The sequence below is a fragment of the Gymnoscopelus microlampas genome, assembly GCF_963454915.1.
Source record: "Gymnoscopelus microlampas genome assembly, chromosome: 21".
NCBI classification, from domain to species: Eukaryota; Metazoa; Chordata; class Actinopteri; order Myctophiformes; family Myctophidae; genus Gymnoscopelus; species Gymnoscopelus microlampas.
In genome coordinates, this window is record NC_139958.1 from 40,317,879 (window position 1) to 40,332,539 (window position 14,661).

General features: G+C 43.4%; 1 protein-coding gene across 1 annotated transcript in view; it reads right to left on the reverse strand.

Moving 5' to 3' along the window:
* chd1 (chromodomain helicase DNA binding protein 1) overlaps nucleotides 1-14,661 on the reverse strand; it is a 45,724-nt gene that overhangs the window by 7,418 nt on the left and 23,645 nt on the right. The window contains exons 18-31 of the mRNA XM_084047718.1: nucleotides 13,619-13,768; nucleotides 11,753-11,901; nucleotides 10,630-10,726; nucleotides 10,064-10,159; nucleotides 8,152-8,322; nucleotides 7,471-7,631; nucleotides 7,046-7,087; nucleotides 6,824-6,957; nucleotides 6,243-6,381; nucleotides 4,915-5,065; nucleotides 4,359-4,481; nucleotides 3,404-3,547; nucleotides 2,589-2,846; nucleotides 1,888-2,022 (exon numbers count right to left, since the gene is read on the reverse strand). Of these exons, the coding sequence (XP_083903844.1) occupies nucleotides 1,888-2,022; nucleotides 2,589-2,846; nucleotides 3,404-3,547; nucleotides 4,359-4,481; nucleotides 4,915-5,065; nucleotides 6,243-6,381; nucleotides 6,824-6,957; nucleotides 7,046-7,087; nucleotides 7,471-7,631; nucleotides 8,152-8,322; nucleotides 10,064-10,159; nucleotides 10,630-10,726; nucleotides 11,753-11,901; nucleotides 13,619-13,768 (1,950 nt within the window). The remainder of the gene's footprint in view (nucleotides 1-1,887; nucleotides 2,023-2,588; nucleotides 2,847-3,403; nucleotides 3,548-4,358; nucleotides 4,482-4,914; nucleotides 5,066-6,242; nucleotides 6,382-6,823; nucleotides 6,958-7,045; nucleotides 7,088-7,470; nucleotides 7,632-8,151; nucleotides 8,323-10,063; nucleotides 10,160-10,629; nucleotides 10,727-11,752; nucleotides 11,902-13,618; nucleotides 13,769-14,661) is intronic.

Below are 14,661 nucleotides of genomic sequence, written 5' to 3' on the forward strand. Positions count from 1 at the left end.
CTCTGTTCCATTCTGGTCAGGGTGCTGATATCGTGCATGTTGGCTCACTAGAAACACTCCATTTTGGAGCCTTACGGGTCAATTTGGAGTGGACCCGTAAGTGTACAAATGGAACCTTACGGGTCCATTTGGTTCCATTTGTACACTCTCAGAGTTATGGGGGTCCTTGAAAATAAGACAACCACTATGTGAAGGAAGTAAGGAAGGGGCCAAATTAATTCCCAATATGACGGCTGTGCATAGAGCCTATTATTTAACAATGATTCATGGATTTTTTGATTTATTCCTAGATCAGTGGGTCTCAAACTTTTTCATTTCAAATGGACCCATAAGTGTCCATTTGCTTCCATTTATACACTCTCACAGTTACACACCTGTAAGGGTCCATTTTGGAACCCCCTCAAAGAACCATGAGAAGTGACTTTGAGAACCACTGTCCTAGATAGTTTTTAAATTACACACTTGTACCGGACAGGTACTCGGTATTGACCGATACACGAGTTATGGGTATCGGAAAAGGGAAAAAATGGTATCGGTTAGGGATGCAAATTATCGATTAATTAATTCATTGATAGTTGATAACCTTATCGATCGATTAATCAATTACCGTAATTTTCGCACTATAAGCCGCACCTGAATATAAGCCGCAGCAGCTAAATTGAATGATTTGTACATATATAAGCCGCACTGGACTATAAGCCGCGGGTGTAAAATCCCTAGATTTAGGAGGTCCCCTAGTGGCCGTTAGCTATAAAAATCCATAGATAAGCCGCACCGTTATATAAGCCGCAGGGTCGAAAAATGGGAAAAAAGTCGCGGCTTATAGTCCGAAATTTACGGTAATTGATAAGCGACGTTTTTAGGACCAAAAGGAGAATTCATGTCCGAAAACCGAAAATGAGTGCAGAAACATAATTGCCTTGATGTAGGCAAACTCACATTTGATATCACACACACCATACCTGTAACTTTAACTAGCCAAAAAAAAAAAAGTAAAAACAAAAAAGAAAAGGTAAATTCTTAACGGCAATTAATCGATTATAGATTCATCGTTCACATCGGTACATCTTTAGCTGTGTCTACAGAGAGTGATTATTTTTATTTTTTTGGGTGATGGAGCGTTTTGGATATCATGTCCCTCTGAACACATGCACGGGACAAGACACCTGTGTTCAATGATCGTTAGCCTGTCTCTCCAACCCTCTGCATAGGAAAGTGACTTTTGGGAGCGAGCTTGAAGTGCGCAGGGCGCTCCGCCAGACAAAAACACTGGACTTCAAGAGCGCTGAGACGCGATACTTGGAAGAGGAGGGCTCCAGCGCGTATTTACCATAGAAAGCGTGGCAGGAAGGCACTGGTTCCACAAAAAACACTTTTCTGAGGCCCTTTACAAAAGAACTAAGAACACATAAATGGCAAAGGGATTCTCTCATTCTTTCATCCCTGCATTAAGGTATTGGTTCTCAAAGTGGGGTCCTTGGGAGAGTTCCAGGGGGTCCCCAGCAATATCAGTTAATATAGCATCACAATCATTTTAACCACCAATCCATATTTTATACTTTGGCTTCTCAAAAATATTCCCTTCTGGGGGTGCCTAGCACAAAACATTCCCAGATCGGGGTCCAGGGCCAAATACATATAAATGTGGGGGTCCTTGACATGAAAAGGTTTGAGGAACACTGCATTAAGGGACCACACATCAGTCTGGGCTTTTTCATGTTTAGGTTTGATTCGATCATTACTACACTGTACAAATGAACAGCTTTTGAACAATAAACCTATTTAAAGAGGGAATGGGGAATTATTAAATCAACTTGGGCATTTTCAACCAACCATTTCAAACTCTCAGCACACTGAAAGGATTTTGCACGTGTTCGGTATACGTACCACGCTGAAGGTCTTCTGGTCGAGTTCCTCGGATTCTTCGGAAACGGCCGAGTTCTCGCCGACGGCGCTGACGAGGACCGGCGGCCCGTCCGACGCCTTCTTGGCTTTGTCTCGCGTCTCAGACTTGGCTTCCATCTGACAGAGAAACACACGGGACACAGAGTGTCATGGAACTAGCCTGGGAAGCATACCTTTTTGGGCATATCCGGAAAGACTTCACCCCAAAATAGGTCCGTCCGCGGGCCTACCTAATAAAATCCATGATGCGCAGAGTTTAGCTTATTTTTTTTATATAAATGCGAGTGTACTTCCGGAGACTATATAGCGTCTGTCTACCTTTATTAAAAAAGGCATATATTTTTAAATGGGGGTCTGCGGGCTAATAAGTGTCAATTTGGGGGTCCTTGACATGACAAAGTTTGAGAACAAAAAACAATAAAATAGGACAGCTAGTAGGAGTAGTACCAATAAGTGTGTTTTGAAGAAAATGCTAATAGGTGGAAAAACTAGCTAGGCAAAAAGGCAGGGCCTTATATGGAGAGTTGCGACATGATCCAAGGAATCCAGGAGGGGACAAAATGATCGTGCTCAGACCTGATGTTTAGGGTTGGAACCGGAAGAACTGGATCCAACATTGAGGAACCGGAATCGGTTTATCAAGGATAAAGGATCCCAACCCGAGCAGTGTTGTGGTGTCTTACCTTGTCGAAAACGTCCTCTTGTTTAAAGGCGGGCAGCTCGGGAGGCTTGGCGTCTCTCCTCTCCTTCGTTTCCTTCCTCTCTTTCGTTTCCCGCCCTTCCTCTTTCTTCTCCTTCTTCACCTCTCTCTCCTTGGGCTCCCTGTCCTCCGCCGGCGGCGAGGAGGCCGAGTCTTCGTCGCGCTCCTCCTCCTCCTCTTTCTCGGCCGGCCTCTCCACCCGCGCCCTCCTGGCCGGCAGCCTGACCGGTGGCGCCGCCTCCTGGGCGGGAAGAGAAAGAGCAAGATGGCCGTGTTAACAGGTTAACCCATTAAGACCTTAGGCGATTCTTAAAAAAAACAGTTTTAGCTTGACACCATTATACGACAAAGCATAAAACTGAGGTGGTTAATCACACTACCGTAATCAATTTAGTTAATCAAAAAAATATATATATATTTAAAACAATTTTGAGTCGATTTGTTGATACTTTATTCATCTGCAAAAATATTTGATAATTCGATTACCGGTAAATAAATACAAAAGTAGTCAACTGCATAATTGCTAAGAAAATTATTGATAGTTATTAGTGATGGGGCAAAACGTAAAGTTCAGTGTTCGAATGATTTCGTTCACGTTCAACGTACAGTAGTGGGCATGAACTAAAGCCTGAACCTAACAGTTTCAGGAAGTGAACTAGTTCGGTCACCAAAGACCGAATCATTTAGAACGAATCGTTCATGAACGTCCCGTCACTAACAGTTATAGCCCTAAAATTGTTGTACACAACTTGTCCAAGCGGCTAGCAGCGCTCTTGGATCCCCGGATGCTTCACGTACCTTTTCTTCCTCCACATCCTCCTCTTCCTCCGACCGCTTGTCAGAGGGCGTGTCTGACGACGGACTCTTCGTCACCTCGTCCGTCTTTGTGGGTTTCACCATTTTGGTCTTCTTGCTGCGCGGCTTCCGCTTCCGCGAACTCACCTGAAAGAAAGATACACACACACGTTCAGGCTCTCCCTTGGCTGGCAGAGGGAGTGTATCGCCCAGGATTACTTAAGACAATTGGCACTGCTGAAAAAATGGGTTACAAAATCGTGGGATAACAAAAAAATACATTAAAAAATTAAAAAATACAGCTCAGCATCATGTTACTATATGTCAGTATTATGTTATCATATTGATAACTGAACATAGACAATTAATGCCACCAATTCTGAGTTCAGTTTCCAAATAGACACACACAGACGCCTCTGTGCCTACACAGGGGTGTGCGTGCGTGCACACAGACACACTCAGCCATTGTAAACATTTTTGGCCTTTTTCTCGTATGACGAATAGCAAACATGGCAGATCTATAAGCTCACAATGTGTCATGATGCAATGAGCGGGCCCGTGGTCCGCCAGCCGAGATTGCATCAGAAGACCAACGGCCTACACCATAACTTCCCCTCGTCAATGACTTGCTGTTTCTGACGATGCGCGTTATGACCCGTTTCTATGGTGTCAGCTGCAATGTTTGTACTTTTGGGGGAAGCAACACCCCCCACACACACACACACACACAGAAACAGAGACAGACAGACACACACACAGAGAGAGAGAGACAGACAGACAGACACACACACAGAAAGAGAGAGAGTGAAAGACAAAGACAGAGTGAAAGCGGGAGACACCATATACCTCGTCCCAGTGAATGGACCAGGACACACCGAGACAGATTGAGCCCCACACTCGAGCCGACTGGCTGAGTCCGCGACGTTTGAGGTGAACGAGCGCCGCCGGGTGTACTTACAGTGCCTGCTTGTCTCTGAGCTTCCTTCTTGGCCAGATCCCTGCTGAGTAACTTGATGAGGTAGTCTGCTCTGGTCTGCAGCTGCTTGGCTTGAGGCTTCTTGTCCGGATCGTCCGGGAGGAGCTGAGGGAGCAAGCACGACATCAACACATTATAAACCCAATTAAGACCCCCGAGGCCGATTCTACAAAATGCCTTTCTAAAATCAGCAGTTCTCACACTTTCAAGATTGCTCAAAATGTTTTTTTTTTTTTATAGCAGATCAGATATACAAGCTCACAGCACGTCAAGTGCCATGCTATGAGCTTGTAGATCTGCTATTTTTGTTAAATCGTGAAAAAATATTTTTTATATTCTTATCAAAAAACTGTTAGGATTTAGAAAACATTTTTAAGAATCGCCTCAGGTCTTAATGGGTTAACAAGAGCTTGTGACGAAATAACAACTAAAATCGGATCCATTGGAACACAGGTTCTTCTTTTACAGTTCCTGTGAAGTAACACAAGGTCTAAAACCGACAGCATCCTCATACAAACAGTGTGGGCGCTGATCGAACCTTGTGTGTGAGGTTGAGGTCGGGGTCCATCTTGATCATCTCCCAGCTGCCGTAGCCGTACTCATAGATTCCTATTAGTAGGCTGGAGTCGTTCTCCTTTCCCCAGTCGATGTCAAAGTGGGCCGCCTTCGAGTGGCAGGGGATCATGTACCTGCAAGAACCAGCGACACCACATCAACACTCCAGCTTCTAGGTCCATTACAGGGTTTACACCTTTTTACCAGTGAATTTTCTAAACTATTCCATAATTTGACCACCATATTTAAAAAGGTAGAGTAAGTGATATTTTTTGGTTAAAACTAAAAGTTTTTTGTTAAAAGGTTAAAGGGCTATATTGAGATAGTAGTCATTGATATAGTGTTTGTTCAGTAACAGGAGTCTCCATGTCTCTCCAGCTCTTTAAACAGAAAATACATTTTGAGGTAGGTGACAACATTTCAGCCAATCAGAAGAGAGTACCCATTTATCAGCTTAATTTTGATAGTGTTCCAGTTCCAATTTTTGTCTGCTCATTTCTTAGTGCCATCACTTCCAATTGCCCTTGTTTAATCTGTATGCTGACTGAGTTCTCCATCCTGATTGGATAAAATTAGTATCCCGACCTGAAAATGCATTTTCTGTTTAATAAAGAGCTGGAGAGACATGGAGACTCCTGTTACTGAACAAACACTCAATATAGAGATACTTAACACTTATTTTAACCAATGAAATCGCTTTCACACTAACTTTAACCCCATTTCCACAACTTTCAGAGAGCAGTTTGGTAAACTGCCTAACGTTGCTGTTGTGCAGAACCCTCGTATCTCCATATATAAACCTTTTATGGTTTGTTTTTTTGTAAATGAATGTCCCCGTTCATCACACTGCATTGTCCCACTAAAGTAGCAAAAACAGCAGATCTATAAGCTCAAAAGGCATCACGGTGCAATGCGTTGTTAGCTTTTAGATCCGTTCTTCTTGTCACGTGACATCCGTATAACTTAAGACCACACACACGCAGCGCCACATTTTATTAGTAATAAAAGTTACATATCTTGTATGTTAGACGTAGGTTTTATGAACATAACCAACAGTCAAAAAGAATGCATGATTCAAAAACAGCCGAGCTACAAGGTCACAACTAACAAGCTTTTCAAAAAAGAAAATATATTTTCACTATTTTTGAATTAGTCTGCCCTAAATGCACAACGATGCGCACATAATGATGCAAATATGACATGTTGGTAAATGTCATCCGACTGTTTTCATACAGATGGATGGAAAGGATTCAAACGATTATGCAAAGTGATTGTGATTATGTACTACTTGTGCGACGGGGGTGTGGCTACCTCTTCCTCTCGTCGGGGTCCGAGGGGATCGCTTTATGGAGCGGCGCCAGCTCCTCCTCGTGGGAAATCACCAGCTTGGCGTTCACCTGCACCCCCGAAATCCTGAACGTGGGACCTTTCACCTTCCCTCGTCGACCCCCTGGAGAGAAATATAGGGGGGGAAAAAATATTGTATATATATAAGTGTCCTGTCCTTCCAGAAATAAGGTTCATGAATAATAATGCTCCTATGTGACGCAACCGGCGTCAGCTAAACCGGAAACACATTTTTGGTTGTGGCGATGTCATGACTAATAGTTGGGGATAGCAGTGGTTTTCAACCTTTTTCATGCCCCTAAATTGATAAACATTTGGCCGTGGACCCCCGTCAGAAAATGTTTTGTGCCAGGGACCCCCAGAAGCAAATATTTGAGTTAAAAATATTCGCTTTATAGCGCGGTGCCGCGCTATGAGCTTGTATATCTGCTATTTTTGAATAGCCAAAGCTAAGTGCTTTGGCTATTCCCCCAGGAACACTGGTGGTCCCCCGACCACTGGTTGAGAACCACTGCTATAGAGCGTGTAAAGGTGTTTTCACTGACCCGACGTCTTTTCAGCGCCACAGGGGTTTTCCCGCAGCGTTCTCAAGCAGCCGTTATGAACCGTCTCTGCCAGCCGCTTCAAGTCGTGCTCCGACTTGTCCACCAGCTCTGCGTCGCGCGCGATGGCGTCCAACCTAAGAAAGCAAAAACGGAGACCCTTAGCGACGTATTGGGCAAAGTCGGAATGCGTGAGATGGTTCTCATTCGGTCGTCGGGGCTTACCGTTCGAGAGGCCCGCCGAACTTCTTGTAGCTTTTCACAAATCTGTTGAGAGATTGAGAAATATTAAAGACAGAAATGCAATGCAAAAAACAGAGACAGAAGTCCGTCTTGGGGAAGGAATTCAAAAGCAATACCCATAGTTGTGTAAGGCCAACTCCCAATCTATGAATAGGGAGCCTCCTCACACACTAGCGCTCTGTTTCCTAAACTATTAAACTGTATATGTGTTTTGGTATCATCTTTCTTGCTGTTCTACAGGGTTTGGAAACGGCTTCTGAACATGTACTTCAATTGCTAGTTTGACCAATTGTGAGCTTATAGCTTTTCTGTGCATGACACTGGTACACAAAATAAAAACATGCTGGCCTCTATAGAATCCAAATGATTTATATCAAGTCGTGGCGACTGAGAACTTGAATGAATACCTTCGGATCTCAGCGTCGCTGAAGCCCTTGATGTTTTCTCGTGGGATAGTCCGTGGTCTTCCTCGCTTCTTGGGCCTCTTGCGGTCCGAGGTCGAGTCACTTTCGGACCCCGAGTACCGCCTGTTCCTGCTCCTCCTGCCCTCGTTCCCGTTAAATTTCATCTGCGAAAGAAAAATCGGTCCGATCATTAGCAATCACAACATTAATTAATGTTCAGACGTCCCGTTTGTTTACATTCATTTACGTGTAAAAAGTGTCATTTAGAGATGTGTTTGTCCATACGAGTGGATGGAATCATGTGGTTCCTCCGTCGCAGAGCACGGCCAAATACATATCTAAAAATGTTTTCTAAATCCTAACGGTTTGTTGCTATATCAGTGGTGCTCCGACTTTTCCATGTCAAGGACCCCCCCAAAATTCAATGTGACCCCCCATCTCAAAATATCTAGTTCCAGGGACCCCCAGAAGCAAAGATTTGAGTTACAGATGTTCACTTTAAATAAATTAATTCAAAGATTTGCACACGTTTTCACAACTTTTTAAAAAATAGCCAAAGTATAAAATAATGGTTAAAGTGGGAGCCAAAATCAAGCTTGAACAATCCCGTCTTGTGCACCTGCACACGAGCAGCCCCATTGTCAACGAGACAATATCAGATCTATATACACACATATATATTACCTGTTTGGCACAGTTTCTCATGCGTGGCAGGAGGTAGATCTCCTCCAGCTCCTTCTGCCGCTCCTCCTCCTCCATCCTCATCCTCTGCTCCTCGGGGATGATGTCGTCCCAGCCCCTGTGGTTGTGCTCAGAGTCCAGGTCCTCCTCCTCCATCATGGTGAAGTTGGCCACCTAGCATGGAGAGGGGACACGTCACACAACCAGAGACCAGATCAGGCCTGAGCCCAACGTCCCGAGTCCCACTGGGGGGGACTTTTGATTCTCTCGCTCTTTTTTTATTTTTACATTACATTACAGTCATTTAGCAGACGCTTTTATCCAAAGCGACTTACATTCAACATAGGTGGGGAAACGAAACTACTAATCACCAGGAGCATTAACTCATTCACTGCCACTGACGTAATAAACGTAATTTTAATTTTTTTCAAAAAAAATAATAATAATAATTTGACCCAAAGATCAAGGAGATAGGATTTTTCAAAGATTTAGACTCCCATCCACTTCCTTGTTAACTTAAAACTTCAAAATTCTGTATCTCGGCTCCTGAGTACTTTTGTTTTTTCAATGAAAACTCTCTGGCAGTGGACAAACGAGGCCAGCAATAATTCAGGCAGTGAATGAGTTAAGTGCATTCTCTTCTAAAACAAGCAACCGAGAGTATACCTAGCACTAAAGTGCAATATATCAGCTACCTACTTAGAAAAAACAGATGAGACAAAGTAGGAAAATCAAATGAGCAAGAGCTAAAACAAAGAAGTGTATCGAATAAACAAGATCCAATAAAACAATACAACAATAAAACAAGAGTTCATACAACTAGTTAACAACAAGTAGGCAAGGCGAAGAGGAAGGGTAGTGTTTCCTGAAGAGGTGGGTTTTCAGCCTGCGGCGAAAGATGGGCAGTGACTCTGCTGTCCTGACATCAGTGGGGAGTTCATTCCACCACTGTGGGGCCAGAACAGAAAAAAAGTTGTGACCGTGTAGATCGGCCAGAAGGACCCTTGAGCGACGAGGCAATCAGTCGCCCCGAGGTGGCCGACCGAAGTGGTCGGGCAGCGGTGTAAGCATCGACCATAGCCCGGAGGTAAGAAGAAGAAGCTGTTCCTTTCACTGTAGGCTAGCACCAGGGTTTTAAACTGGATTCGAGCCGCTACGGGGAGCCAGTGTAGAGAACGGAGAAGGATAGTTGTGTGGGAGAACTTGGGGCACCAGACGAGCCGCAGCTTTCTGAACAAGCTCCAGAGGTCTGATGGCAGATGCCGGAGCAATTTTACCCATTCAATCTGGGAACGCATCTCTGTCATTTTAGATTTCTTTGGCTATTCAAAAATAGCAGATCTACAAGCTTGTAGATTCAAAATTGGTGCAAATATTTGAATATATGGCTGCCAGGCTTCTGGGGGCCAGGGACCCCCAGAGGCAAAGACTTTAGTTAAAATGTTTGCTTTAAACATATATAACGGTTTGCAGAAATGTTCACGATTTTTCAAAAACAGCAGATCAAGTTCATACTAGCGCAGCATGCAAGTGACGCGCTATGAGCTTGTAGTCTGCTATTTTTCAATAGCCAAAGAAATCTAAAAATGATTTAATGGGTTAAACATGCAGCCAAAGCAATGGGAACAATGCGGCTTGGAAACAGCTCTTTGCAAAGTTATGTTTTTTTTTCTTCTCCTTTCTACCTGGAACGCATCTGTGTCACTTTAGATTTCTTTGGCTATTCAAAAATAGCATATATACAAGCTCATAGCGCGGCACCGAGTGCCGCGCTATGAGCTTGTAGATCTGCTATTTTTGAAAAATCGTAAAATGTTTTTTTTTTTTTTTTTTTTCAATAAACTGTTAGGATTTATAAAACATTTTTAAGAATCGCCTCAGGTCTTAATGGGTTAAATTACTCGGATGTGTTTACCTTGAACTGAGACAGCAGTTCCTCTCCCACAGTGGAAGGACCCGGGTCGTTCTCTCGCGTCTCTGCTCGTTTAAGGATCTCATCAATGTCCATTTCCTAGGATGTGCACATGTATTACAGTTCAAAGTACAAATAATGACATTTTACCAATATTGATTATTGCCAGAGAAAATATCTAAAAATATCAATAGCATCAAGTATACATTCACTATATGCTACAGATGTAATAACCTATTTAAAAATATATAAAATTGGTTATTTCTCGTTCAACAAGGTGTAAATCAGGCTTGAAACTACAGCGTGTCCTTCATATTTACACACACTGTTTTCAGTTGAAAATGCATGTCTAGTCATTATTAGTCACTGAATAATAATATTCAACCTGTCGTGAGCTTGTAGGTTGGCTATTTTTGGCGTGCGATGAAACATTAATCAGGCTTACGCCCAAGGGAATATTTTCAATGCACAGAAAAGTCACAGACAGTCAATAATAGACGTCCAATACCTAAATCACCTCAATAATATGATGCAAGATTTATCATTTATTTATTTGATTGTCTCCAAACCTGAGGTTCCTGCTCCTCCCCCTCTGGCTCTTTGAAGAGTTCCTCCGCGCCAAACTTCAAAATGGCCGACAACTCCTCCTTGTTGAACGGCGTTGCACTGTTATGAGACACATAGTGGTGACACGTTAACTTTATACTCGAGCTATATACAATACATACAATGTCTTGACCTCATGCCTAGATAAAAAGTTTATGTTGTAACTAGTCTCTCAAGTCAGACAACTGTTCCACAATCTCTGAATGCTACATGCACTCTGTAACTACGCCTTCTGAAAGCAGAGAATGGAAGCTGTCATTTGTTCCTCATTTCCGGTCACAAAAATATATATTTGAATATTTTACAACATGGTTTTGAATTTCCATTTCTGCTAACCAGCAATTATATACTCTTCGACTAATTTGATTTACAGTAGGATAAAATTGATGAGGCGGACATCCGTTTCTTCGCATTGTCAGTGCTTCCGTTGCACAAACTGCATGGTGGAAGCATTTGGAAATTGTGACTATGTCGACACTAAATCCCCATGAATTCAAATTCAAGATAATGTAGTGCCTTCTTAGGATGAGTTAAGACAATTTACGGACCTGGAGGGTTAGGGTTTTTATTTTGTGGCAAAAGGCCGCTGCAAAATTAGTAACTGTAATTCAACATTGCCTGCCACAGGAAAACAGGAAAATAATTGGCAGAAGTATGATTTTGAGATGGAGACACTTATCGGTCCCATGAATTAAAGCTAAATAAAATCCTAAAAAGTCCTAATATGCGATTTGTGAAACAGTGTGACGTGTTGTAAGCTTTTAAGGCCTTTGCACACAGGGTGCGATTAGTCAATCAGTTTTTACCGCATGCGAAAAAACGCACAAATCAAACTGGGTTCGATTGAGAAAAAAAAATGCATCGCATCGCCGCACGGGGTGTGCATGAGGTCATTGAGAACCATGTGTTCATTTAAAAAATGATATTGTCCGTTTTTTCTGTGCGGAAAATCGCACCCCGTCTGCAAAGGCCTGTAGATAGCCTTTTTTTCGGTACATAGTATGCTTCCATAGGGGACATGCTGACTTCTATGGAACCCAAACGAGGCGAATGAGAACTTTAATCCATGCGGTCCTCCATAGATACCTCGATGGAGCGGCTCCGGTGTGCAGCACGGTCTTGCCGGTGGTGTCCATCCTCTGGATGACCAGGTGGTCCAGCACCATCTTCTTCTTGGCTCGCTCTATGATCTCCTCCTCCACCGAGCCCTTGGTCACCAGGCGGTAGATGTTCACCTGGAAGATGCAATCACTCAATATTAGTCCTTTTAACTAATGGGGAAAAAATGTCTTCCTCCCTTTTGTTCTGACCCCGGGCCACACACTGGAATTGTTGGATATGGGTCTGGCTGGAGACGATTCACTTTCATTACATTTGATTACTATTCTTGTTCTAAAAAACAGTGGTTCACAATCTTTTTTTGTGTTCTGGTCCACTAGCACAAGGGTTTCCAAACTTTGCAGGCCGTGACCGACCCCCAAAATAATTATATTTGAACTGGGGACCCCCCCCCAACCCTGACAAGCACGGAGTTGAGGCATTACATTTAGTTTGACTTGGTTCTACAGATAACTGAAATATAGCTGATCTAAAAGTTATGTTCAAACGAGTTCAAACAATCCTCAATAAGACAGTCATTATTTCCTACCTCAATCGCTGCAGTAGTGAGTTTCTAATTGATCTACCCCTTATTAACCACATGAACCATAGTAAACCCTATTGGAGCAAACATTCGACAGAAATGGCTATCAGCTCACAACACATTGTGCGTTTTCAGTGAAGAGATGTTGTGTAGAGGGAAAAAACGGAAGGAGGGCCTAGCACAGACCCCAGGGGTAGGCCCGTCACAATTATTACATCATTATTTGAGGTGTGTTGTACGCTTGTAGATCAGCTATTTCTAGCAGCTAAAAAGTACGACATTATTTAATGTCAGTCATTTCTTTGTATATTTCAGTTATTTGTGTGACAATTAACTGTCAACCTAAATGTGCAATCGTGACAGCCCTACCCTGGTTGGAGTATATGCAGTTTAACTGGATAACAACCAGGCTGTCACCCACCGGCTGCAATCGCGATGCAGAACTCTGGTATAGAAGAATTGCCGCCAGAGCCAGCGTTATGTAATGAAGTCGTGGTTGTAATCCGACTACTGTCTCTCTTGCAATACCTGACGGACCTGTATGGGCCCAGCCCTAGTAGGCTATGCTAGTTGCTTAAGCGACCACAAACCTCTGCACCCAGGGATTATAGACATGGACCCTGGGGGCTAATACCCAGAGGCCTCCGACCTCGGCTATTTTCGTCCAAGAGATTTAAGTGTAGAGTGAAGAAAACAAGCGGGCTAAATATTGGCCACCGTGGGACCCTGCTCAACAACATATAAGGGGTTTAAGCCATCAAGACCGAGAACGCATCCGTGTGTAATTTTTTTGATTTCTTTGGCTATTCAAAAATAGCAGATCTACAAGCTCAAGATCTGCGAGCTTGTAGATCTGCTAAAAATCGTGAATTTGTGCAAATCTTTGAATATATATATTTTTAACTCAAATCTTTGCTTCTGGGGGGTCACTGGTACAACGTATTTGAGATGGGGGTCCGCAGCCAAATAGATATAATTTTGGGGGGCCATGACATGAAAAAGAAAAAAGACCACTGATATAGAAACATACGTTTTTTGGATTTAGACATTTTGTAGAATCCCCCAGAAGCAAAGATTTGAGTTAAAAATGTTCGCTTTAAAACAATATTCAAAGATTTGCACACATTTTCACGATAAACAAAAAATAGCAGATCTACAAAAATAGCAGATCTAAAAATAAAAATAAAATACCAGATCTACATACTGCTATTTTTTCTGTGCTTTTCTGTGCTACTTTTTAAGACCGGGAACATGCGTTCCCGGTCTAAAAAATGGTTAAGTGGTCGATCCGTCGTCGTGCGTATATATACCTGTCTCTTCTGTCCGATGCGGTGGGCCCGGGCCTGAGCCTGCAGGTCGTTCTGGGGGTTCCAGTCCGAATCGAAGATCACCACGGTGTCGGCCGACGCCAAGTTGATGCCCAGGCCGCCCGCCCGCGTCGACAACAGGAAGCAGAAATCCTGGGCAGGAAGAGGGGAGTGAACGCACGTCACACAGTGTCAAATCAAATCAAAAATAATCGGGGGACTCCTCACTGGCAGGTGAGCCAGTAGGGTTCAACAGCAGGGACAGTGGGGAGGAACCAATAGACGGGTTTCATGTTTGTAAACATTGAGAGGATATGACCGCGCAGAGGAGGGGGTAAGCCAACTAAGCCTATAGAGGGCGCCATTACCCGCAGCAGCTCTGGTCAAATGTCCATTCATAAAAGAAATGATCTTCACCGGGTTTAATGAAAGTAGATTAAATTATGCAGTTTGTAATACCTTGTTTACTCAATAAAAATGATTTGTTGGAAGTTGGATCTGTTTGTATATAATAGCAGCATTATGCCTATTATGCCTATAATAGCAGAATTATGGCTAGCTAACTCCCGAATATAACAACAGAGTGAACGGCGCAACAATTCGTTTCCCCCAGGCATGCGCAGATTGCGCATTCTGCTCTGTGATGACGTCGCGCGGAAATCCGTCTATTGGCTCTATGCAGAGCAGCCATATTGGGAATGAATTGGGCCCCTTCCTTACTTCCTTCACAGGTGTTACCAATAATACTAATTAAGGCTCTGTTCCATTTAGTGTGGCATAGTGGTTGTCTTATTTTAAACTAGAGTTTCGGGGGGCTACGCCCCCCTCAACCCCAGCCGCGCACGGGGCCCAGCGTGGCCGCGTGTATATTGGGGTACTCAAATTGCTGGAGTAAAACTGTGGAAAAGTAAAAAAAAAAAAAAAAAAAAGTTTGAAAAAAATATATTTTTGATGTTTGAGGGGGACCCCCGCGGACCCCCTGCTGGTCGACGGCCCCCCTGTGGAGTGTTGGGCCGCGCGGGGACCCCCCTGGAACATGGCGGACC